The sequence below is a fragment of the Castor canadensis genome, chromosome 6 (assembly GCF_047511655.1).
Source record: "Castor canadensis chromosome 6, mCasCan1.hap1v2, whole genome shotgun sequence".
Lineage (NCBI taxonomy): Eukaryota > Metazoa > Chordata > Mammalia > Rodentia > Castoridae > Castor > Castor canadensis.
This window is the reverse complement of record NC_133391.1, coordinates 91322270-91348075: the sequence shown is the minus strand read 5'-3', so window position 1 is coordinate 91348075 and position 25806 is coordinate 91322270. Positions and strand designations below refer to the sequence as shown.

Sequence of the window (25806 nt, the reverse complement as noted above, 5' to 3'; positions counted from 1 at the left end):
GGTTATAGTGCACTGGTAGGAAGTCATTGTTTAAAAACTCTGAGCTTTCAGCTTCAGGGATCAGAAGTCCTAGTATCTTGTGATTTCTTGGAACATCCAAGAAAGATAGAGTGGGCATTTGTTCACAGAGTGCTGGTGGGAGAGTTGAATCAGCTATAGCAAAAAGTCTGAGTCAGAGATACTGGGAGCAAGGCATAGTGGGAAACTGCTCAGTCACAGAGGTGAGTGGAAAGCACTTTCCACCTGGGCAGAGATCTGGGAAGCAGAGTCCTGGAAGAATGTTCCTCCAATGAGGGACAGCCCTCCACAAAACAAGCCCTCTGGTTGCTAGGAAGACAGAAAAGAAATTAAAGGAAGCTGAAATAAAAGACTAATGTCATGGTTTGCCCTCACTGGGTAAAGAGGACCCAGAGCCACTGATCCAGATTCCACCAAAGTCAAAATTAGTATCCTTAGCTTAGAAGACTCAATACCCATCCTCTTTTTTATTCATTTTTCCTCCTTTTTTCTGTCTTCAATTGTTCACTTTTATATAGAGACTTTTAAAACCAGAACAGTTAGTTAAACACTCACATGAGAATTTTTATTCTATTTTTACACAATTTCTTTTTCTTTCTCCGTAGGTTTTATACTTCCACTATATGACTGCTCCATTCAATATCTAATTTCTTTGGCCTGTCTTGTCTTGTTCTGCTTTTTATGGGAGGTCTGGCCTAGGGCTTCCAGTCTCCTTGTCTCAGCCTCCAAAGTGCTGGAGTTGTAGACATGAGACACCATACACAGCTTCCAGTTTTTAATCCTTTTATTTTCTTCTGTCTTTCTCTTTCCCCCATCATTTCTCTGCCATTAATTAGATAAGTTTTCTTCTTTCTCTATTCTTCTTTCTATACTTCTTTTAATTGTCAACTTTTTACTTGGTGAAATGTTTGCTTGATTTTATTACTTTCTCAATTTGCCATTAGCTGGATATTCCTTGTTACCTTCTACAGTAAATGTATCTATCAAGTGTGCTTGCTTCTGCAACTAATTTCTCTTCTTTGATGGTTTTGGAGATTGGACCTGGTCCTTCAGAACACTGGGGGCATGTATATCTGGCTGACAAGCTATGCCACTGAACAGTGGTAAGTAACTGCTCCTTACCCTTGCCACAACCTAGTCCTACCTGAACATTGCAAACACTTCAACTGGAAGAATATAGGGTATTAAAACCTCCAATAAATCTTAACCCCAGACACACAAATCTCAAAGCAGAAATGTAATACTGGATCAAGAAGAAGACAGAACACCAGGGCTTGAAGACAAGGTAGATGAAGAGGAATATTCAGATAATAATAAAAAAATTTTTAAGTACAAAGAGAACTTATAACACCTCTGGGACACAATTTAAGAGGAAAAAACTATGGATCATTGGCATAAAAGCAGGAGAAGGGGTACAAGCTAAAGGCATAGAAAATGTATTCAATTAAATAGTAGCATCCTTGGTCATCCAGGAATAGATGGCTTTTATAACACCAAACTGACAAGACCAGAAAATAACCTCCCCACATTATATTATCATTAAAGAATTAAGTATACAGAAAAGAGTATGAAAAACTACAAGACAGAAGCAGCAAGCCACCTATAAAGCACCTATCAGAATAACAACAGATTTTTCAGAAGAAACTCTAAATCTAGTAGGTAATGGAATGCTTCAAGCCCTGAAAGAAAGGCCTCCTCTATTGGAGAAATAAAAACCTTGCATGGAAATACAAACTAAAGGAACTCAGGACCACTAAACCAGCACTACACAGAAGGTTCTTAAAAGAATCTGAAACAGGTAAGAGGAACATACACACAGCTATGGGAAAGAATAAACCTCACTAAAAGAGTAGACAAGCAAATTAAGATTAGGAAAGAATCAAACATTACAAAAACAACAAACTGGCATGAATTATTATATACCTTCCAATTATAACACTTAATATTATTGGTCTCGGTTCTCCAATTAAATGATACAGACTGGAGGATTGGAATAACAAAGAAAGACCCAACCCTTTGTTGCTTTCAGAAACATCTCACTGGTAAATATGAACACAGCCTTAATAAAGTAAAAGGGTGGAAAAAGATATTCTAAGCAAATGGATCCCCAAAGCTAACATGAGCACCTTGATATATTCTTATCTGATAAAGCATACTTCAAACCAAAATTAGTCAGAAGAGATAAAGAAAGCCAGTTAATACTGATAAAAGGAAAAACTACATTAAGAGCCTATAACAATTGTAAACATATATATATAAATATATTGATATAGGTATATATATATTTATATATATGTACATCAATGAAGCAAAGAATTGGTTCTTTGAAAGGATTAAATTGACAAACCCTTAACTGAACTAATCAAAGAAGAGAAGACATTAATAAAATTAAAGATGAAAAACTCATCATTATATAATGCCACTAAAATTCAGAGGATAATCAGGGATTATTTTTGAGAATTTATACTGTAATAAAGTGAAAAACCTAGGAGAAATGGATAAATTTCTAGGCATGCATGACTTCCAAAGTTGTACCATGAGGATCCAAATAAACTTAACAGATCAAGAGTAAGTGCCAAGATTGAATAAGCAAACAAAAACTTCCCAACAAAGAGAAGCCCAGGACTGGATGAATTCACTGCTGAATTTTAGCAGACCTTTAAAAAGGAACTAACACCAATGCTCCTCACACTATTCTACAAAATACAAAGGAACATTCCAAAACTCATTCTCCAAAGCCACTATTATCCTGACTCCAAATTTCCTTGATGCCTATATATTCAAAAATCTTCAATGAAATACTTGCCAACCAAGTTCAACAACACATTAAAAACATCACACATCATGATCAAGTTTCATTCCAGGATTGCAAGGATGGTTCAGCATATACAAATTAATAATTGTAACACAGCATGTAACAAAAATAAATACAAGAATCATTTCAACAAATGCATAAAAAAATCTTTGACAAAATCCAACGTTACTTCATGATAAAATACCTGAAGAAACTAGGAATAGAGGGTTCATACTTGAACATAATAAAAGCCATATACAGACAAAGAGCCAACATTATCCTGAATAAGGGAAAACTAAAGGCATTTTCTCTAAAATCAAGAATGAAACAGGTTGTCCACTAACACTATTCTTATTCAATACAGAACTTAAATTCTTAGCCAGAGCAATAAGGCAAGAGAAAGAAATAAAGGGGATATAAACATAACAAGAATAAAGGGTAAATTGGATCTTAAAGCGTAGCTGATAACTCATTTTCATCATTATATTTCTTTCTCTGAAAATTAAAAATATACGATTTTCACAGTTTAGAAGGTGATAGTTTTCTTTTCTGGTTATACTGGGGCTTGAACTCAAGGTCTTGCACATGCTAGGTAAGCACTTTACCACTCACACCAGTGTTTTTTTGGTATAGGATCTCGCATTTTTGCCCAGGCTGGCATCAGACTACAGTTCTCTTACTTTTGCCTTGACCTTGAACCATGATCTTTCTGTCTTTCTTTCTGAATAACTGGGGAGCCAGGTGTTTGCCACCATGCTCAGCCCCATTCCTTCTTTTCGTGCTGAGTTGATTTGCTCTTTGGGGAGGGGGAAGGTTTTTTAATACATAAGTTCAGATCACTGAGTTTGAAGCCTGTTTCTTTTCAAATGTACATACTTTCCTCAAAGTGTTGATTTAGTTGTGTTCCATATGTTTTGAGATACTGTATCTCTATATAATTTGCAATTTTCCAGTAAAATTGTAAAATATAATTTCCAGTGGCAAGCTTTGTTTTGTTTTGACAGTGTTGGGGCTTGAACTCAGACACTCTACCACTTGAATCACTCCACCAGCCCTTTTCTGTGCTGGGTATTTTCAAGATACTGTCTCATGAACTATTTAACTGGGCTAGCTTCAAACCGCAATCCTACTGATCTCTGCCTCCTAGGATTACAGGTGTGAGCCACCAGTGCCCAGCCCCACTGGCAAGCTTTTTAATCGTTATATTTTATTAATGATTTTTACCCTAATTTTACTGCAGTCAGAGACTACACTATGGACACTTTCAAACCTTTAAAAATATTAAGGTTTGCTTTATCACCCAAGATGAGGCTAATGATTTATGCACACTTGAGAGAAAATATTTTCTGAGTTTAGTTGGTACAGTATTCCACATATATCAATCAGTTTGAATTTGCTACTCTTGTTGCTCAGATTTTCTATGGCTATATCTTTTCTCCTAACCCTATCAGCTTTTGAAAGAAGTATGCATGCTATCCAGTACAGTGATGTCTCCTTTAGAGGCAAAAGACAGGCATGATTACTTCCTTTTACAAAAGATTTGAGTTCCCTGAGTGCACAGGTTGCCTGTGCACTCATCATTTGAGGCTCAGAAAACTAGTACAATTTCACAGAGGGTGATATGGTTATTATTATCATTCCTCTATACAGAAGCATGTCCTTGTCAATTGGCATCAGCTTCAGTCTGACCCATTGTAACCACTATCATTAAGATCCATCATGCTTAGAAGATTCCTCTTGCTTTTAGCTAATGAAAGTGTACAATCACATTGAGTGTGAAAGGAGGGAAATTTACAGCCCCTGGTAGACAATATTCAGTTGGCTAGAGGGTGAGAAGCTACACACTCAATCACTCTGACTCTGGTCATTTCAAACCATCACCAGTAAGGGTAACTCATAAAGCCCAACAAAATCCAGAAGAGTTGTCATTACATTTTTCAGAAACTCCACAGATAGATTCACAATGCTCAACCTCTCTGGAAGCCAAGGAAAAATTGCTTATCTCCTTTCCCTAAAAACCAAAGGCAAAGCAGCATCACTTTGGATTCTGACCTTTGGAGATAGTAGGTGCCTTATTTGGGCATTCTACTTAATCTTTTGTCAGCTAACCCACAAACCAACACTAAACCTGATCAGCAAGCTGTTGCGTACTCTCTGCTTTGAAATGCCATGGTCAAATGAGCTCTGTGACCTGTAAGTCTTCATAACTGATGATTTTGAGGACTGTGTCTCTGAAAATGGAGGGAGCTTCCACTAGCATGCCTTTCTTGAGATATAGGACTCAATGACTCTCTAAAATAGGTACCTTTTGAAAACCAACTGTTACTGTCCTCTTGTCAAAGACAAGCCTCAAAATATGGAGGCCTAGTAACTCTGAGTCCTAAATTCTCATTTTGGATGTAACAAATAAGATTCACAACTAATTATTTGACAAGCTTTACTTGTCTTATGGAAATAATATATTCAAGAACACAGGCATGGTGGTGCATATAATCTCAGCTATGTGGGAGGCAAAGATTGGGAGGACTGATGTTTAAGGCAAGCTTGGGCAACAAATTAGTGAGACCCCACCTCAGCCAATAAGCTGGGCATGATGTTTCATGACTATAATTCTAGCTAACAGGAGGCATAGATAGGAGAGTTGCAGTGAAGGTTGACTCTGTGCAAAAAATCAAGACCCTGTACAAAAAAATAGCCACAGCAAAAAGGGCTGGTAGTGTGGCTCAAAAAGCAGAGTGCCTGCCTATCAAGTACAATGCTCTGAGTTAAAATAAAAACAACTGTACCATGAAAAAAAAATGAAAGAGCAAAGGCATTCCCATAAGAAATGGTCTAGTGTTGAAAGAGAGATGGCCAGTAGATCATATAGCCTCAAAAGAGTATGGAAATCTCTCTAAAAGAAGTTTCCTGTTGGTTACTCAGAGGAGCTTCACATTATTCATCTTAGTTCTGAGTGCTATTATCTCTACAATCCAATTCAAAAAGGTAATACATAGTTTGTCCCTGGTTTAGTTGAAATAATCAATGATACCAGCCCAGCCCTGGAAAGCACTCTGGCAAGTGAAACTCTCTAATCAACACTGCTATGAATTTCAGAATTTCAAATTGGTTCATGCAGGCCAATGTGGAATGTACAATCAATCACTATTACACTGTCATAGTTTGACTAATATATCAGGCTGGGTGGAAAGACCAATAGATAAACTTAAGAGAAAACCTGATGGCTAAGGGATTTATTTATTCAGGTGACTAGGTCCAGGTCCTTGAAGATGTAGTTGAAGTCAATACCACAAGTGGCCTCATCTGTGTCTAGGAATCTGTCAATTTTGGCTTAATTAAATACTATTAGAAACAAAATTAATGTATTTAGTCCCAAACTTTGTCAACTCACAGTGGCCAATAATGTGATTTATTCACGGGAAATTTGTCATTATTTCCATGGAAATGGATCTGTGTCATGTTTTGGCTTTTTGGAAAATTTGTAGTCTGACAATGCAGGACCTTTTATTGAAAAAATATATTCAATAATTGGCTTATAATCAAGGTTTCTACACATGTTAATATTTATTTTCTATTTTTCCCACATACCTTATGTTCATTCATTCTTTTTTTTTTTTTTTTGGCAATATTAGGGTTTGAACTTAGGGCTTCATGCCCTAAGTTCATGCTAGGCAGGCTTTCTACCACTTGAGCCAGTCCTCCAACCCTGTTTTGTGTTGGGTATTTTCAAGATAAGTTCTCATGAACTATTTGCCTGGGCTGGCTTTGAACCACAGTCCTCCTGATCTCTGCCTCCTAAGTAGCTAAGATTACAGGTGTGAGCCACCAGTATCAGGCGATGTTCATTCTTTCTTATCTTTCTAGCTTTATTCACAGTTAATCTAATACTTCATATAATCTCCTCTTTTATTATTCCTTTATTGGTTACAGCATGCATCCTGTACTTTTTACAACCAAAAATAAATGATCATATTAACTAATATCCCATTATTGTAGAGCCTTATAGCACATAATTCATCTAGTCACCTCTTTTGGAGAGCCAAATTCTCAATAACTGGTAAAACTGAGGATGTACGCAATAGCAATTTCCCTTTAAAGTCAAAACACAAAACAAACTTTAAAAATTTGCACAAGGTGGAATTTTCATGTTTTACGGAAGAGTAAAATATCGGACACAACCTGAACGAACACCTATGCATTCATAAAAATAGAATCCCTTAGTACAGTTAAGCTGCAATAAAAACAGATGTAGATCATGATGAGATTAACATGAGGAAAAAGAATACAGCAGAAGAATTTGTATAAAATGATCATGAATTTAAAAAATACAAGTAATATGTACAGACAAATAAGTAGAAAAGGTGTGCAAAAACGAATAAAAAGATTTGCAGTAACTGCAGAAGACTGGTTAACTTAGGGAAGGGAGGAAGAGAAATGGACCAAGAAAGGAGACAGAGGTCCGTATAGGGTTTTATGCACTTAAAATTATTGATGCAATGAAAACGAAGTGTTCAGACTGTTTAAATTTCAGCAAATGGTGTTCAAGTATATTATTACTTGTATTTTCTGGTTACTTGAAATATTTCACAAGTATGTATGCGTGTATAGACACACATATACACATCTGAAGATTTTGCACAAAATTTTTTAAAACAATGAAAAGGTAAGTCTACCTGTAAGCATTGTTGCCACACTGGGAGTTAATATAAACTGATTTTCTAAATATGCAGGCAAAAATTTAGTAACTCCAATAATAACTAAGGATTCTGCAGCTTTGGAGACAGCCTGGCACATGAACAGTGGATTCTTTATCAGATACTGAAACAGAAATAAGTTATGTATTAATTATTTCATTTTGTTAGGTCAAGAGGAATACATACATCCATTATTATGTTAATGATCAATCTATGAAAATTTGTCTTCCCTAATATAAACTTTAAAAACTGTATATAAAAAGTACATATAACAATACATATCCAAATAAAAATATAAAATTCACCAATATACACATTCCTTAAAAGGCTGGTACTTTTGAACACTTTTATCTAAATTTGTCTTCATGCAGCCTATAATTTTTATTTGTGGGCCTGGTAGCTTGCTGAAAAAATTTGGGAAGGATTGGCCTCATTAAATGTAATCATATTTTGCATATTTACCTAATTCACCTGCTTAGTGCTATCAAATTTTGCATCATGATTCTATTATATTTATCCATTTCTGTAGGATTAACTACTTATGTTATCTTCAACTCCCTACTATCACAAACATGGCTACATTAAAAATCCTTGTGCATATAGTCTTGATGTCCTATGACAGAGTGGTTTTGGAAGTTTGGGATTATGAGCATGTTGGTGTTTACAATAATTTATTTCACTATTTCTCTAGATTGTTCAGAATGTATGTATATACTAACAATATAAGAGAAGTTCCATTTTCATCATGCAGCAGTTTTTACTTTCTAAAATTCATTTCTGCAACATTTTAGTTTCTGCAAGCACTACCAAAATTATACTGTTGCATTAAATTTGGAAGGTCTTATGATTACCTCTAAAAAGGTAAATGATGCTGCATGACTTCTGAGATTGGATCATAAGGTGTCAATATACCTTTCATTGGGATCTCGTCCTCTCAAGACTCTTTCCTTAAAACTCAGTCACCATGGTGTGAGAAAGCCCAGATAAGATAGAAAGGCCATGTGTGGGTGTTCTTCCAGCTAGTATTAAAGGCCAATATTTGAGCAAAGAACCCTTGAGATGATTTCATCCTCCAGACTGATCACTCTACTTGACCACAAGAACCACTGAGAGCTGTAAGCACTGCACAAATTGTACACTGATGACTGAAATAGACTGTACTGTTTTATGCTCCTAAATATTGTAGTATCTTGTCATGCGCAATAGATAATGAGCACATAGCAATAAAAATATTTGATATTATTTTCTGGTTTTCAAACTTTTGCCACGCAGACATTATAAAATAATATCATAAAACTTCATTTTATACTTCTATCATTTCACATGTAACTGTATTTCTTCATATAATTTTTAGTTATTTGGTTTGTGTGTGTGTATGTGTGTATGCATGTGTCTTTTTTCAATAATTCCTTATTCACTCTGAATACTACATTTTTGGATGTGGATATCTATTATCTATCTATTCTACTATCTATAGATTTCTACATATAATAGAAATCCTTGACTTGATGTAACCTAAGACAGAGTTTTGCTTTGAATTTTATTAAAATCTTGTTTAACACACATTTCCCACTTCTCTGTTACAAATATATTTCTTTCAGTTTTAACAGTCACTCTATCATTTTATCTAAAATATTTTGTAAACCTGAAATCACCTTTGTACATAATAGAAGGTAGAGATCCTATCTCATTATTCACTTACAGTGAGCAAAATTTGTCATCACATAATCAGAACAATTGTCCTTGTAGTGCTTACTGTATTTTAATAAATATAATATGCTGCTGAGTTCTCTATCTTTTTACTCTGGTCTATTTATCTGTACATTTTTGCATATTTATCTTGTTTTTGCTATTATAGCCCTGTGGTACTTCTTAATGTGTAACTAGGTCAGTGCTGTTTTTTTAACTACTGGTGCTTTGAACTTTAGAATGACTTTGCCATTTACTAAAAAGATAACATTCATGCATATTATTGATTATACTTGCATTGAATTCACAGCTTATATAGAAAATAAATCACATACATGCATGTTGCCATAAATTGAAAGATATATCATTCCAAAAATTTATCCCAATCTTCTTTAATACTGATGCAAGAATTTAAATTTTCATGAAGTTCTTAAGCACTTCTGTTAAATGAGTTTATGAATTATTTATAGTTTGTGATTACTTTTTACTCTACAACCCAAATTTATGCATGCTGGGCAAGCACCATACCACTGAGCTATATCCCAGCCCCTTAAATCCAATTTTAAATTTAGATAAAAGGTATCTGAATAGAAAGAGAGAATGTAAAATTATCTGTTTATAGATAATATGATATCATATATAGAAAATCTAAAGTCAATACTCAAAGACTATTAGAACTGATAAATGAATTCAGTAAATTTATAGAGCAAAATCAAAACTACAAAAATTAGTAGCATTTTATATACCCATAACAAAATTTGTTGAGAAAGAAATCATATAAACAATCAGATCAAAAGAGTTACAAAAAATAAAATACCAAGAAACAAATTTAACCTAGAAAGTTTCATTGATCTTTACAATGAAAATGATAATACACCAGTGAAACAAATGGAAGAAGACACAAAAATATGAAAAGATTTCAGATGATCACTGAATGGAGGAATTAATATCATTAAAATGCCCATACTACAAAAAGTGATCTACAGATTTAATGCAATCTCCATAAAATTACCAATGATATTATTTATAGAACTATAACAAAAACCTAAAATTCATATGGAAGCAACAAGGACACCAAATAACCAAGGTAATATTTAACAAAAACAACAAAGCTGGAGGCATCACAGTATCTGATTTCATGACACACTCTAGCTGGACATATTGGCACATATCTATAACCCATGCTACTTGGGAGGTGGAAGCAGGAGGATTAAAGTTCAAGGGTAATCAGGAAAGTTAGCAAAATAAAATAAAAACCAAAGGGTTGGGAGCATAATTCAAGTGATAGAGCTCTTGCCTTGCAAGTACAAGGCCTTGACTTCAATTTTCATACCACAAAAAAATAAAGACATACTGTAGAGCCATAGTTATCAAAGGAGCATGACACTATAGGCTAATGAACAGAATATGTATTTCAGAAATAAATCCATTCCATGCATCTTCAGCCAACTGATTCTTGGCAAAGATGACAAAAATACACTTTGGAGAAAGGGCAGACTCTTCAATAAACAATGAGGGGAAACTGGATGTCCATATGCAAAAGGCTCAAATTTGATCCCTGTCTCTCAAATTGTACAAGAATGAACTAAAAAATGATCAAAGATCTATATTTAAGGCCAGAAAGTATAAATCACTAAAATAAAACTTAAGAAACATACCACAAGACATCAGTATAGGCATGATTTTTTAAATATGACTCCAAAACACAGGAAACAAAAGCAAAAATAGACTCATAGGATTGTATAAAATTAAGAAGCTTCTGTGCAGGAATCACAGAGCACAGACCACCTACAGAATAAGATAAAATATTTGCAAACTCTTCATTTGTCAAAGGATTAATATTCAGAATAAGTAAAGATCTCAAAAAAAGTTTAACAACAAATGCTATCCTATTTGAAAATAGGCATATCATCTGAATAGATACTCCTCAAAAGAAGAAATACAAATGGTCAAAAAATATAAAGAGAAAGTGGAATGAAACAAAGCAAAAAGAAATAACAAATGCTGACAAAGACATGGAGAAAAAAGAACTCTTATATGCTTCCAGTTGGAATATAATTTGGTTCAACTATTGAGAAAAACAGAATTAATGTTCCTCAAAAAACTAAAAATAGATTTACTGTGTGACCTGGCTACCTCACTTTTGGGTATATATCTATGTTAGACCTTTTCATCATTATAACAAATACCTGAGGTAATTATAAAGAGAAAAGGTTTTCTCTGGCTCACAGTTTTAGAGGTTTCAGATCATGATTGGTTGACCCCATTGTTTTGAATGAGGCAACACATCATGAAAAGAATATGTGGTGCCTGTATCAAATTCAAAAGCTTCTGCATGACAAAGGAAATAATCACCAGAATCAAAAGAAAACCTACAGAATGGGAAAAAAAGTTGCCAGTTATTCATTGGATAAAAGATTAATATCCAGATTATATAATGAGATCCAAAAAATACCAAAAGAATAAATAATCTAATTAATAAATGAGCAAATGAATTAAACAGTTTTTAAAAGAAGTATAAATGGCTAATAAATACATAGTCAGCATCCCTAGTCAATGAAAACCATCCTTAGGAAATGCAAATTAAAACATCACTGAGATTCCATCTCACCCCAATCAAAATGGCTATCATCAAGAAAACAAGCAACAACAAATGCTAGTGAGGAAGCAGGAAAAAGAGATGACCCTTCTATATCTTTGATAGTAATGCAAACTAGTAAAGCCATAATGAAAATTCAGTATGGAGGTTGCTTAAAAAAACTAAAGCTAGAACTACCACATGATCACACTATACCACTCTTGGGCATATATCTGAAGGAATGTAAGTCAACATACAGTCAAGATACCTGCACATCCATGTTTATAGCAGCACTATTCACAATAGTCAAAGTATAGAATCAGCCTATGTGCCCATCAACTACTGAATGCACAAAGGAAATGTGAAATATGTATATATATTGGAGTATAATTCATTTTGAGTAGACAAATTAGCATATACAAAGTTTCAGAATGCTAAAATAGCAAATGTGTCCAGGAAAAAGCAAGTGACTAGAATGTGGAGAAGACAGGTATAAAATTCCGATGAGTTCCTTCTCATGCTACTGTGTAGGAGCTTGAAAGTCCTATTAAGATTGTGAAATTCCTCTATAAAGTAATCTGGGGAGTGATCAATCAAATCTATATGTAAGAAATACAATTCTGCAAGCAAAACAAAAGATAAAATTGTAAGTATAAGAAGAGGAAACAAATTTTAAGCAGGATCTCACTATTCAGATGTTGCCAATGTTTTTACACCATGATATCTATATTGTAGGCCTGTTCCCACCTAGGGAAACAAAGAAGTTTCCATTTGATATTATATTTCATGAAGTATGATGTTTATGGAAATATGTGTTTAATACCTAGAGCTCTCCCAACTCGTTTAAACATAATAAAAATAATGTTGACAATTACATGTCATCTCATTAAATGCCATAAACAGAAATTAAAATGAAAGCAAAATTAAAAGAAATAGAAAGAAAAGACCTGGTATCAGTCTTTCCTTAGTCAAGTTCTTGACAATGCCACATAGATACAAGTGGGAACTATTTTCCATTACATGTGAAGTGCATGATTTATTTAAAAGGATCCAAATGTTTTACCCAGATTTAAGTTGAACACTGTATGAATATTTTCTTAAGTCCACTACTGGAAAACTGCATAGGTCAACTTAATTGTCTTGTTTACCTAAAGTATTTTACTTACCCTAATAGAAATATATAAATCCTTAATGCTAACTTTAGGTTGCTCATCTTTAAGCTGCTGGTCATGTGAGGGAAGGTGTTTATTTTTCTCAGCTCTTATCCTTTCTGTACCTGTATATTAACAAGTAAAAGAATTTTATGATATGTCCAAATAAGTTTTTAAAAAAATCCATGTACTACATATACACACATTAATAGACCCAGTTTGTCCTGAACAGGCAAGCAAGCTATTCTTTAAAAAGCTAAAATCCATGCAATATTTAAAAGATGTATTCTTGTAAAGCAGTGCTGTGCTAACAAATGAACATCCTGTGACAATGAAATTTTGTCTTAACTGCACTGCCCAATCCTTTATCACTAGCTACATCTGACTAAGTACTAGAAATGTAGCTCCTGTGGCTAAGTAAATAGCCACATTTAAGAGCAAAAGCAAAAAATACAAAAGAATAAATTCTAATGTTACTAAAAACATTTTGTGGTAATAAAATGTGCTATCAAAAGATAATTAGATTCTTGATGGACTTTGTTGAACTCCACAATAATAATTTTAACACTAATGTTGTCTTACAAAACTTCTATGTGTTAGTACACCTATTAAACAACATTTGATAACTAGATTTAAATATACATTATTTTTAAAAGACTTCAGATACAAAGCATTATTAAGAGGAAATAATGTGAAATAAAAATATATACTAATGAAATTCTAAAACATAAATACTGGGCTGCAGTGTTTTCATTAGCTCAAAAGACAATAGCACAAGCAGATGGTACTGTATTTCTGTAATAGACCTCTACTAGTAGAATACGCATAGTCACAAAGAAATGCAGTGCAGCCATGATCTGAAAATGGAAGTTGGGGAGCAGGTACTAGTGCCCTTTAATTAATGAATTATATTTTTATACTTACCTGCTATACTACTTGGAAAGCATAAGATTGGTATTAATGTAGACCATGCAATACCAGAGGCAAGAAGAAAATCAATCCACCAAAACCCTGCTCCTTTACTTTGACGAGGTTCAAAGATAATTCTTTAATGGGAAAAAAAAGAAGAAGAATTTCAACTGAGTATTTGCTTAAAAATTAAATCACAATATCAAGGAGGGAGGGAGAGAGAGAGAGAGAGAGAGAAAGAGAGAGAGAGAATATTTTCTGTTAACTCATAACTTGTCACTATTATTGGTTTTGTCCAGGGGTAGTGGTTAGTCTTCCATCTGCATTGCTCATGTTTCTCTTTGATCTTGCAGGATCCTAAATTTTTCTCTAGTCTTTCTTTTGCACTACCTCAGTTGGCAAAAGTTTCCTGTTTGTTCCTGTCTAATTTTTCTCCCTATCAGAAACTGTACCTAAAAAATTATCTCTTTAAGTGTCTCCTTTTTTTTGTTTTGTTTGCAGTACTGAGATTTGAACTTAGGACCTCATGCTTGCTAAACAGGCACTCTACCACTTGAGCCACTCCACCAGCCATTTACCTCTCCTTTAAAATCATTCTTGTCCCTTTAAATCATGAACCTAGACCATTAAGGCAAGTGTGACCCTTTGAACTACACAACTGATCTTTTATATGGCACCTGACCCTTTATGTTACATATACTTTGAAATCTCTCCCTTCATTCCTTCTCTGAACTCTCAGATTTAATGTGATTTTTTTTCCTTCTGGTGGTCTTCCCAAATTTCCTGTCGGACCCTTTGTTAGCTGTCTTCTGTTTTTCCTGCAGTTGTTCTTGGTCTGACTTTGCTTCTCACACAGCCTTACAATAAACAAGGTGAGATGGGAATGTGAAAGATCCGGTGCTGAGATTTGTTCACTTTCTCTTCTTTCTCATGGTGATTTTGGAGCTTCAGCATGTTTTTGTCTTCAATGAACACCGAGGCCATGATTGTGTAAAGCATTTTTGTAGTTGTCAAGTTATTTTGCATCATTTAGAGAAGAAATATGAGAAGTTCATTAACATACAGTCATCAATGTTTACAGCTCCACACATAATTTAAGAGCTTCCCCAAGGAGCCACTATGGGAAAATTTCCACATCCACCCCACCAGGAACTCAGTTTTAGAGGGGTTAATTTCTCACAGATGGCCCTATTGCTAACCAGGTTTCATCTTACATAAAATGTGGACAATATTCTCAGTCTTATTTACTGTTGGGATTACTCCTTATTCATTGTTAGCATTATTCAGTAACATAAAAATCAATCCACAGTGACAAAGGGCTGCAATCTTCATTTGCATTATTCGCTTTTCATATATTTCTAAATATACGACACCCAGAGAAATTTGACTACAGATTAACACAAGAGCTACATTTTACCTTGTCCCTTTTTGTTTTGTTTATATGTTTGTTAATACTAAAGATTGAAACGAGAGTCTTGTGAATGCTAGGTAAGAGCTAGCCCCTGAGCTATACCCTAATCCTTTTTTTTTTTTTTTTTTTTAATTTTAAGATAGGGTCTCACAAAAGATTGAGAAATGGGACTACACAAAACTAAAAAGCTTCTGTACAGAAAAGGAAATGGTCACTAGACTGAAGAGGCAGCCCATAGAACAGGCAAAAATCTTTGCCAGCTATACATCTGACAAGGTATTAATATCCACTAATATAAAGGGATCTTAAAAACAAAACTCCCAAAGAATCAACAACCCACTGAGAAAATGAACTGAATAGACAATTCTCAAAAGAAGAAGTACAAATGGCCAATAAACATATGAAGAAATGCTCACCATCCTTGGCCAAAAAGGAAATGCAAATTGAAACAATATTGAGATCCCACTTCACCCTAATGAAAATGTCTAGCATCAATAACACAACCAACAAATGCTGTCAAGGATGTACAGAAAAAGGAACACTTCTACACTGTTGATGGGAATGTAAGTTCGTGCAGCCACTATGGAAAACAGTAAACTAAAACTAAAAATAGGACTACCACTCCTGGGCATATATCTGAAGGAATGTACTCTAGGATATAATAAAGCCACTTGCACATCCATGTTTATTGAAGCACTATTCACAATAGCCAATCTTTGGAAACAACTCAGATGTCCCACAGCTGATGAATGGATTAAGAAAATATGGTATACATATATATATATATATATACATATACATATATATATGTATATATGTATATATATATATAAAATAATGGAGTATTATATTATGTATTATATATATATAGAATAATGGAGCATTATTAACAAAGAATGAATTATGTTGTTTACAGGTAAATGGATGGAACTGGAGAATAACATGTTAAGCAAATGAGCAAGGCTTAAAAAGTCAAAAATTGCATGTTTTTTCCTCATATGTGGCAGCTACAGCTGTAAGTTAATTTATATATAAATGCATATATGATCACACACACAAACATATATATAGTGAGAGAGAGAATGAAACTGTATCACTGGGACAATGATGAAGGGACAATGTCTGAGGGACAATGGGAGGAAGGAGAGAGAAAGAAAATATTAAAGAATGAAAAATATTGAAACAACTCATCTGAACATGAGTATATTATAATGTAATACACTGTAAGCTGTTGACTACTAGGGGACAAAGGTGACAGAGAAAGAGTAAGTAATTGGGGAGGTTAATTTGATTAAAGCATGATATAATATAGGCCTGAAGTACCAAGGTGAAAAACCCTTGGACAATCAATATAACACTTTAAAAGAAAATGAAGAGCAGGAAGATGAAATAGGTCTTTTCTGCAGGTGGGTACCTGTGGAAGGTGGTGGGCATAAGGAAAGGGTAAATGAGGGTGAGTATAGTAGATGTATTTTGTATTCATATATGAAAATAGAAGAATGGAACCTGTTGTAATTGCTCAAAGAAGGGGGAAAGGGAGAAGAAGGAGAACATAGAGAGGGTAAATATAAATAAGATATATTTTAAGCACATACACATAAATATCACAATGTATCCTCCTGTGCAACTATTATATGCTAATTTAAAAAGATAGGGTCTTCCCGGGATGGTCTTGAACTTGCAATCCTCCTGCCTCAGCCTCCCAAATTGCTGGTCTTACAGATATGCACTACTGCACTTGGCTTCTTGCCGCTTATAATATGCAGAAGTTTTATTCACTTTTTCACTTTGAGCCCAGCTTTGTATTCTAACTCCATACATTTTATTACATATAATTGTATGCCTACAAGAGTCAGGGGCATCATGAAAAACAAACTATAATGTGTAAGGAAAAAAATTTGATTGGATGACATATTTATCAGATAAATTTAAAAATTAAAAGATTTTCCCCACATTAGAAATAATAGATTAGAAAATAAAATAATAAGAAAAGAACATAATAATTCCATGCACAACACTTAACAGTGCCAGGCATAAGCTTAATCGGATATAACCAGTAAAGACTATAAGAAGACTTTATTTTAGGACATAAAAATTGTAGAGATAATAGTACAGCATGCCATTTTCTCCCATGGAAAGGTAACAAGTATTCCCAAATTGATGGATAAGTTCAATTCAAATAAAAATGCTTTGGTTGTAATCTGAAATTATCAAATTTGTCTAGAATAACTTTGAAAAAATAGCCCTTGATATCTGATGAAGAGCAATGAGTGAGAATGTATCAAGTCAAAATTAGTAAATCATAAAATAAAACTTCAGAAGTTAAAATTTACATTATTGACATATAAATAGAAAGATATATTGAGAAATAGGACAAAGGAATAGAAAACCTATAAATATGGTGGGGTTTTAGTTTATGGCAATGATGATTGTTACAATAAATGTAATAGAATATATAAATAGAATCAAGGACAAAAAAGACTCACATAATTATCTCAGTTAATGCAGAAAAAGCCTTAGACAAAACTCCATCTTTTCATGATAAAATCCCTGAAGCGACTAGAAATAGAAGGACCCACACCTCAACATAATAAGGGCTGTAAATGACAAACCAATAGCTGACATCATACTGAATGGGGAAATACTGAAAATACTTCTTCTAAAATCAGTAATGAGACATAAGTGCCTATTCTCTCCAATCTTTTTCAATATAGTGCTTGAATTCTTAGCCAGGGCAATAAAACAAGAGAAAGAAATAAAAGGTATACAAATAGGAAAGGAAAAGATCAAATTATCCTTATTTGCAGATAACAAGATCCTACACTTAAAAAAACCAGAAAGACTCCACTAGATCTGATAAATACCTTTGGCAAAGTTGCAGAACAAAAAAAAATCAACATAGAAATATCAATAGGGAAGGAAGGTGACCCAGACCCCCTCAAAGGCTATCAATGATAGAAGCTGAAATACGAGTCTTACTTCAGGGCATAGGTCTATCCTGATATTGGAGCAGTTCTATAGGCTCCATCTGTGAGCCCTGGTTTGGATTCAGAGGCCTTTGATTTCTTCCTGGATCTCACTGTAGTAGGCCTGGCACTGAGCTCCAAGTCAGAGTCCTACACTAGCTTTACTGCCCAGTGGATGGCAGCTTGCTTCCAAGCTTCTCTACATGAGGTTGAGGGAGGGATGTGAAGAGTCTATCCCTTGACCACATGGCTGAAATGGTTGCAGAAGCTTAGTCTGTGGGTACAGGTCTCAGGGCAGTTAGGTGTCATGAAGCTTTGCTCAGTACTGTGTTTCATGATGGCAGACCTGTTACTAGGTTTCAGTGTAAGGCCTGGACTTAATTCCTTCTCCTTTGCCCAAAGGGGAGATGTCTCTCTCTGTTCTGTATTTTTTGGAGTTTTGGAGAATGATGATGAGAAACTCATTATCCTTGCTTGCTTGATGTATCTTTTCTTCCATTATATTAAAACCAGAAACTAGGGTCTATCAACCAAAGTCATTAGCTCTTATAGATAGCCTTGTACTGTTCAAATGGTGTGTCTGAAAGAAGAAAACACTGGGAAATTTTATTCATCTAACTTCTTGCTCTTCCTCCTCAAAAAAAATGGGGATGCAATACATGCCATTAATTACTATACAATTATAGGATTATATCAATTTAATTATATTCTCAACTCAAACCTAAAACACTGTGGTAGAAGATGTTGCAGGTGTCTCATTTATATCAGCTGGGTTCAGCATTTATTATTCCCTCACACAACAAATGGATAGTTTTCATTGACAAGAATTCTGTGCTTAGTCCAGGGTTCAGAGGGCAAGTCAGATTTGCTCGGGAATTTATATTAATCCCAGGAATATCCTTCAACACATTATTAGCAAAGTTAGTGGATATCCTAACTCCTTTCAATGGCTGTTGAAATAACTGAGTATGGCCTACACAGTCGCCCTAGACTGCCCCACTAGCATTGAGCTCTAATTGCCTCAAGCACTAAACCAACATTCTGAAACAAAAGTAGAATGATGGTTGCTAGTAGAATGAAGGTGGGGGAGGGGAGTTGTATAGTTTCAGTTGTGCAGATGAAAAAGTTCTAGATATCCATTGTAATCAATGTGCAAATAGTTAACACTACTGTATTATACACTTAAAAGTGGTTAAGATGTATGGCTTTCACCACCAAAAAAGAACACATGAAGAATTAGTCATAAGATTGCCTCGATAAGTAATGGTTTTAATTATATTTTGAGCAGTAAAAATGCAAATGTGTACTTTAAATGTATTTATTTTACTGAGACATTTGTTGTTTTTCTTTAAAAATAACTGCATTAGAAGCCATATACATACATAAACATAAAATATTTATTTTATACAGTGTAAAATAAAAGAAAGTAACTTACCTTTCATCAGTAGTACTATTCTCAGGGCCCTTAAGTTGTGGTGCTCCTATTGTATAACCCAAACCATATCCCAATATTTCTGAAGCATCACCAATACCTATAAAAGGAATATTAAACATGAAGCAACTTCATAAACCATCTTCACCATAAAATGATAAAAATCAATTGATGTAAATGAATTATTTCTGAAAGCTTTACACAGCATCTATATTAGTCAGAGTTCTCCAGAGAAAGAAGAAATATAGATAGATGGTAGATAGATAGATAGACAGATAGATAGATATTTGTATATGGGGGGGGGTTTAAAAATTGGTTCATACAATTATTTGTAAAGCAGGTCCCAGAGGGCTAGAGATTCAAGAGTTGACAATGCAGTCTTGTGGCAAAACTGCTTCTTCTTCAGGAAAACTGTCTTTGTTGTTAGGCCCTTAAATTGATTGAATGAGGCCTATCCATATTTGGAGGTCATGTGCTTTACTCAAAGTCTACTAGTTATAAATATTGGGGGTTTTTTTGTTTCTGTCTTTTGGTGGCACTGGTGTTTGAACTCAATGTCTTCATACTTTCTAGGCAGGCATTCTTACCATTTGAGCTCCTCCACCAGCCCATAATTATAAAAAATGTTAAACACATCTAAAATAATGTAATCACAGTTGGACCAAACAACTGAGGTTTGTCTAGGGCATAACCTAGACAAGTTGGCACATAAAATTAACCATCACACATACTAGTCAATCAAGTATCAGAGAAACTCAGAATATTTAATTATATAATTAACTATGCTTTATTTTATCTACATATTTAATGTAACTAAATATATTTAATATGAATATAAATTCAAGATGACATATTTTCTTTACTATGATACCATGGCAAGATGATGCTTTCATATAATCATATCTGCACCTTATGTGCCAAGGTGGCAGGAGGTGGCAATCCAATAAACCTCTCCCTACATTATAGAGATGAGTGTTTTCACATATGATGTCATTCTTCACAAGAATGATGTGATGTCATTCTTGACTAACAGTAACAAAAATTATAATTTTTTTTTTGTAAAAGTGAATATCCTCTATTTTACTCTATTGACGTGACTTTTCTTACCTCTGGTGGAAAAGTGTATTATTTCAGTGCAAAGTACCATTTACTTTTAAGTAACTTTCACACCAAGTACAGAAAAATAATTTTACAACAGGAATGGTGTCTCACACCTGTAATCCTAGCTACTTGATGAGCAGAGATATAGAGGATTGCACTTTAAGCCAGCCGAGGGAAAAAGTTCCTGAGATCCCATCTCAACCAGTAAGAAGCTGGGTGTGGTGGCATATGATCCGTCATCCCAGCTACAGGGGGAAGGGTAACTAGGAGGATCACAGTACAGATTGGCTTGGGCATAAAAGCAAGGCATTTGCAAAAATAATGAAAGCAAAAGGGGGCTAGGATCATGGCCCAGCAAGCACAAGGTTCTGAGTTCAAACCCAATACTTCCAAAAAATTATGACTTTTTTCAAAAATGATAGAGATAAATGTACAAATGTACTGTACAAATAGATGACCTATCAGGACCAGAATCTATTGAAGTAAAAAAAGAACAGAATATTCTGAAATATAGATAAGATTACTTATCATAGGAGGCTGTGACATAAGACATTGCAAATAAGGAACAGTACACTATGTTCAGTTAAATAGCAAATCGTTTGTTTCCATATAGGATGAACATGATTATGCTTTTAATTTGCTTCAAAATACCAGAGTCTTAAGAACGATTAAATTAATGGTTGTAAGGAAATCAGTACAATTATGAGCATTCAGCACCACTCTGAATCTAGTACTGAGGAGGCATATAATAATATGATATAATAATATGATATAATAATATGATATAATAATGTCCTATACATCTTATGGAGGTGAGGCAGTGGCTTCCCACCCGCAGCCCCAAATTTAAAAATATAACAGCCAGACAATTTAATCACACAATTTTAGATTTTTTCCTCAGGAGAAATGAATTCAACCTAGATAGCGTATAGGTAGGTAGATAGATAAATAGATAGATAAAGATGATTGATAGAAAGTATGAGTTTTTGCTACTTAAAATGTATATATTTTCTATTATTTTACATGTTTTTCAGTAGCATTCAGATGATTTGTTTAGAACTCCAAATCTCAAGTAGCTTCTCAGAATTGAGTGTTCTAGTGGGATTTTAAAGTTAAGCATAAAATGTAGTATTTAGTACAATGTCATCACAGGGTTAATAGTTTGTGCTTCTGTATCAGTTAAAATATAACACATCAAAATGCAGAAGCTCATTGGGCATGACAGCACACACATGTTATTCTTGCTACTTGGGAGGTGGAAATAGGAGGGTCAGGGTTTGAAGATAGCTCAGGTATAAATAAGAAAACCCTTAACTTAGAAAGAAGACCAGCATGGTGGTGCATACTTGTGCTCCCAGTTACTTGGGGAGGTAGGAAGATCATGGTCATACTTGAGACCTTTCCTGAAAAACAAACTCAAACAAACAAACAAAAAGACTGGGGCGTGGTTGAAGTGCTAGAGCACTTGCCTAACAAGTATGAGGCCTTGAGTTCAATCTCCAGAACTGCCCACCCCACCCCCAAAATATAGAAGTTCAATGAAAATTCAAAATGGGTCCATCGTTAGAGATGGAAACAACTTGCCTAAGTAGATGCCAGATGAGTGTGTGGCAACATGGTCTTTAAGAAAAGTCACCCCAAGGATATAAAGAGGCATTCCTGCTATTCCCTGCACAATTTTTCCGAGGATGAAGAAAGTCAGATATTTTGTTTGGAATGATGATCTACTTTTTGGGCAAACATCGATAAGCTTCTTTTCTTGGCAAATATCTTTTGAAAAGTTAATAATTATAATTTAGTTAATTGAAACTTAAAGCTAAACACAAAACAAATCTACAGTAGTCTTTATCAAATATTTTTCCTTCTATAGAAGCTGTTTCTGTTCTTATGCATTTAATAATTCATTTATATTGAAAGTAGTTATTCAATCATGTACTCAGAAAAAGAACATGACAAAAGAGTATCTGTAGGAATACTGGAAGAGATAGACATATTATAAACCATAAAAATAAGTACACATATAGGATTGTATATACACAACGTGTGTGAATAGGTATGTTTTTGTACATATACATTTACACACACCTAACACATATACACTCATTTTCCTCCATTTGACATCTTGTTCCTCAGAATTTGGAACCCGAGATAAAAAGTATTTCTAATATTCTGGATTATATGAATGATCAAAGTTTACCTTCTGAATTTAGTTCTCTGCCCATTTTTAGCAATCTTTATATTAAACTTGTGTCACTCTGATAAAATTCTTATTTTAGACTGACTAACATCTAGAACATAATGTTGCATCTTGGATATGAAGTGTCCCCGCCACCCCAAAGGCTGAGGTACTGAAAGCTTGGTCCCTAGGTAGTTGCAGTATTTTAGGAGGCTCTGGAAATTTCAGAAGGTGAGATCTAGCTGAAGAAAGTGGGTCATTAGGGCATGACTTTGAAGAGCATGTTTTGCCCTGGCTCTTTTCTGTCTGCTGTATTTCCTACCCACTATGAGGGGGAAAGCCTTCTTCATATACTTGCATCACCAAAATGTTCTGCTTCACCACAGGCCCAGAATTAAGGAAGTCAAGTAACTATAGACTGAACACTCTGAAATGAGATAAATTAAATCTTTCCTCATTTTAAACTCTTTATGTTAGACATTCTGTCACAGTTATGAAAAAAGTAACTAATACACACAGAATCATAAAACCAAAGCATAACATAACAAAACTTTCTTTCTGCCAGAATTAGTTATTATATGATCATCTACCCATTAGATTTTAAAATCCTTTCAGTCACAGGATATTTCTTATGCATTTTTAATTCAGGTGCCTATAGAACAAGACTAAATTAAGTGCATATTTACATTTCTTTTTAGATTGGTTGATTTTTAGGCAATTGCTTTTAGATCATATTGATTATGGTCATTTTGGTTGAAATTTAACAAATGCTTTTAAAATGTTCTGGAAAACTTTGTGCAGCATAGCATACTAATGGCAATTTTCATCTGGTTTAGTTCCATGGAATGATAGTTGACTCCATAGCAAATGGAAAGAAGTCTCTGGAATTGTGATTCAAATGTTAATGGCTCCTTTTATACAGACATTGAGTTGCAGGGGCATCAGTATCAATGTATGGTATTTCCAACACACTGACCTCTTAGATCCTTGAACTTACACTGTACCCCACCTAACTTAGCTGCTAGTTGACATTTCAAATGTTAACTGTCTGTACAAACCTTCCCTAATTGAGCATCTGTACTCTAAAAACCCATGCTTTTTCAGCTCACTCCTTTCAGCTACCTAATTCCTATAACCCTTAAAACTCACCAGGACCAAAAATCCATTGATATTACTTCTTGTCACTATTCAGTAACCATTTACATACTTATTTCTATCACTATCTTCTAAACCATTATATTTCCTTGCTTCCTTTGACATCATCCCATCCCTTAAATCTAGTCAAATTATCTCTCTTCTCCACTGTACATCTATACTTTTAAAGCTGATTTTGGCTCTAGAAAAACACACAGCCATGAAAATTCCACTTTGACTTCATGATGAATAAGCTCAAGGTTTCCATGTGCCTCACAGTCATTTACTGATGCCGTCTTCTAGAAAATTCAACTTGTTTCTCTTCTCCTAGGGATCATAGTCCCTAGCTTCATGTTGACCAACATCTGAAAAAACAATGTATTCTTACATATGAAGACAGCATAATGAAACCCATCAAATGCTGTTTGAGAAAGGGAGGAAGGAGGAGGAATGGAAACACAATGGAAGGGGTGAACTTATTCAAAGTAAACTGTGTGCATGCATGGAATTAGCAAAATGAAATCCCCACATATTATTAAATTGACTTGGGACTGTAAATTATATTGCTATTGTAAATAGAAATCTAAAGAGGAGAGAATTTCAAGTAAGAAGGAGTAATCAATACTACAAGATGCTGACAAAAGTTCAAAAAGCTAACAAAAGTTTTCACTGTATTAAATAACATGAATTATGTTATTGAGTTGGTGGAAATGATTTTGTTGCAGCATTTTAGATGGCAGTCATGTTAAAGTGGACTGAAGAAAGATTGAAACATAAAATCAAAAAGCAACACATATAGATAAGCCAATACATGATAGTAAAGGATTTAAAACAATAGTTTCAGAAATTGTTCTCAAAAACTTCAAGTAGTTTTTATCTAGTGAGAATAGTGAAAAAACTGTAGAACTGATAGGAGTGGCTAGAACAGGTTTGACTTTTGTGTGTGCTTAGGCTTATGTTTGTATTTGAGCTTGTGTGTGTGCGTGTGTGTGTTAAGGTGAGTATAAAAGGGATTCATTAAAGCATTCTGTGGAAGACAAAAGGAATTTCCAGCATTCTGAAGAGATTCATAGCATGTGAAAATTTGTAAAAAAAGAAATAATTTTACAATTTATCCCTTCCTAGGATAAATATTTCCTCTCCTTTTAGGTCATAACTATGAGGGATATGTTATATGATACATGCATTCACTAAGGAGCTACAAATAATTAGTTAATAAACTTGATTATATAAATCAACACAGCTGAATAGATATACAGATAGATAGGTATCACAGGCTATTTCGAATTCCTTGAGTATCAATGATTTAAACTAATAACAGTAACTGTGTGTTTGAAAATCTTACCTTCCATTTCCATTACTGATTTATGAACTTTAGCACTGAAGTATGGAAGAGCAAAAAAAAATGATCCCAATCCTATTAAAAAGGAGGAAAATGCAATCCATTTTATTCTGTTCATTTTTCCTCCATAGTAAGCTACAAATACTGCTACCAGGCAAGAGGAAACATCATAAGTGAGTGTCAATACTAATTTCTCACTGGTTTTCACATCATATTCCTTGTGAAAACTGGCATGGCTCAGATCTACAAGACCAAATATAATACCTAAAATATAAAAAGAGGAAAAAAAAGAAAAGACAAAATAGATCACCGTTAGAATATCAAAGCAAGCCTTAATTTATACTTATTACTTTATATTATTCTGAATTTTTAAAACTTATAAACAAGTAGTGAGTCATTTAAAACTAATCT

At 34.2% G+C, this 25806-nt stretch overlaps 1 protein-coding gene across 1 annotated transcript in view; it reads right to left on the bottom strand.

Annotated features, from left to right (window-relative positions):
• Slco6a1 (solute carrier organic anion transporter family member 6A1) overlaps window positions 1–25806 on the bottom strand; it is a gene marked incomplete at its 5' end in the record, with an annotated part of 85612 nt that overhangs the window by 39882 nt on the left and 19924 nt on the right. The window contains 6 exons of the mRNA XM_074077874.1: window positions 7486–7630; window positions 12940–13049; window positions 13849–13970; window positions 19646–19742; window positions 22328–22513; window positions 25399–25659. Coding sequence (XP_073933975.1) covers window positions 7486–7630; window positions 12940–13049; window positions 13849–13970; window positions 19646–19742; window positions 22328–22513; window positions 25399–25659 — 921 coding nt within the window. The remainder of the gene's footprint in view (window positions 1–7485; window positions 7631–12939; window positions 13050–13848; window positions 13971–19645; window positions 19743–22327; window positions 22514–25398; window positions 25660–25806) is intronic.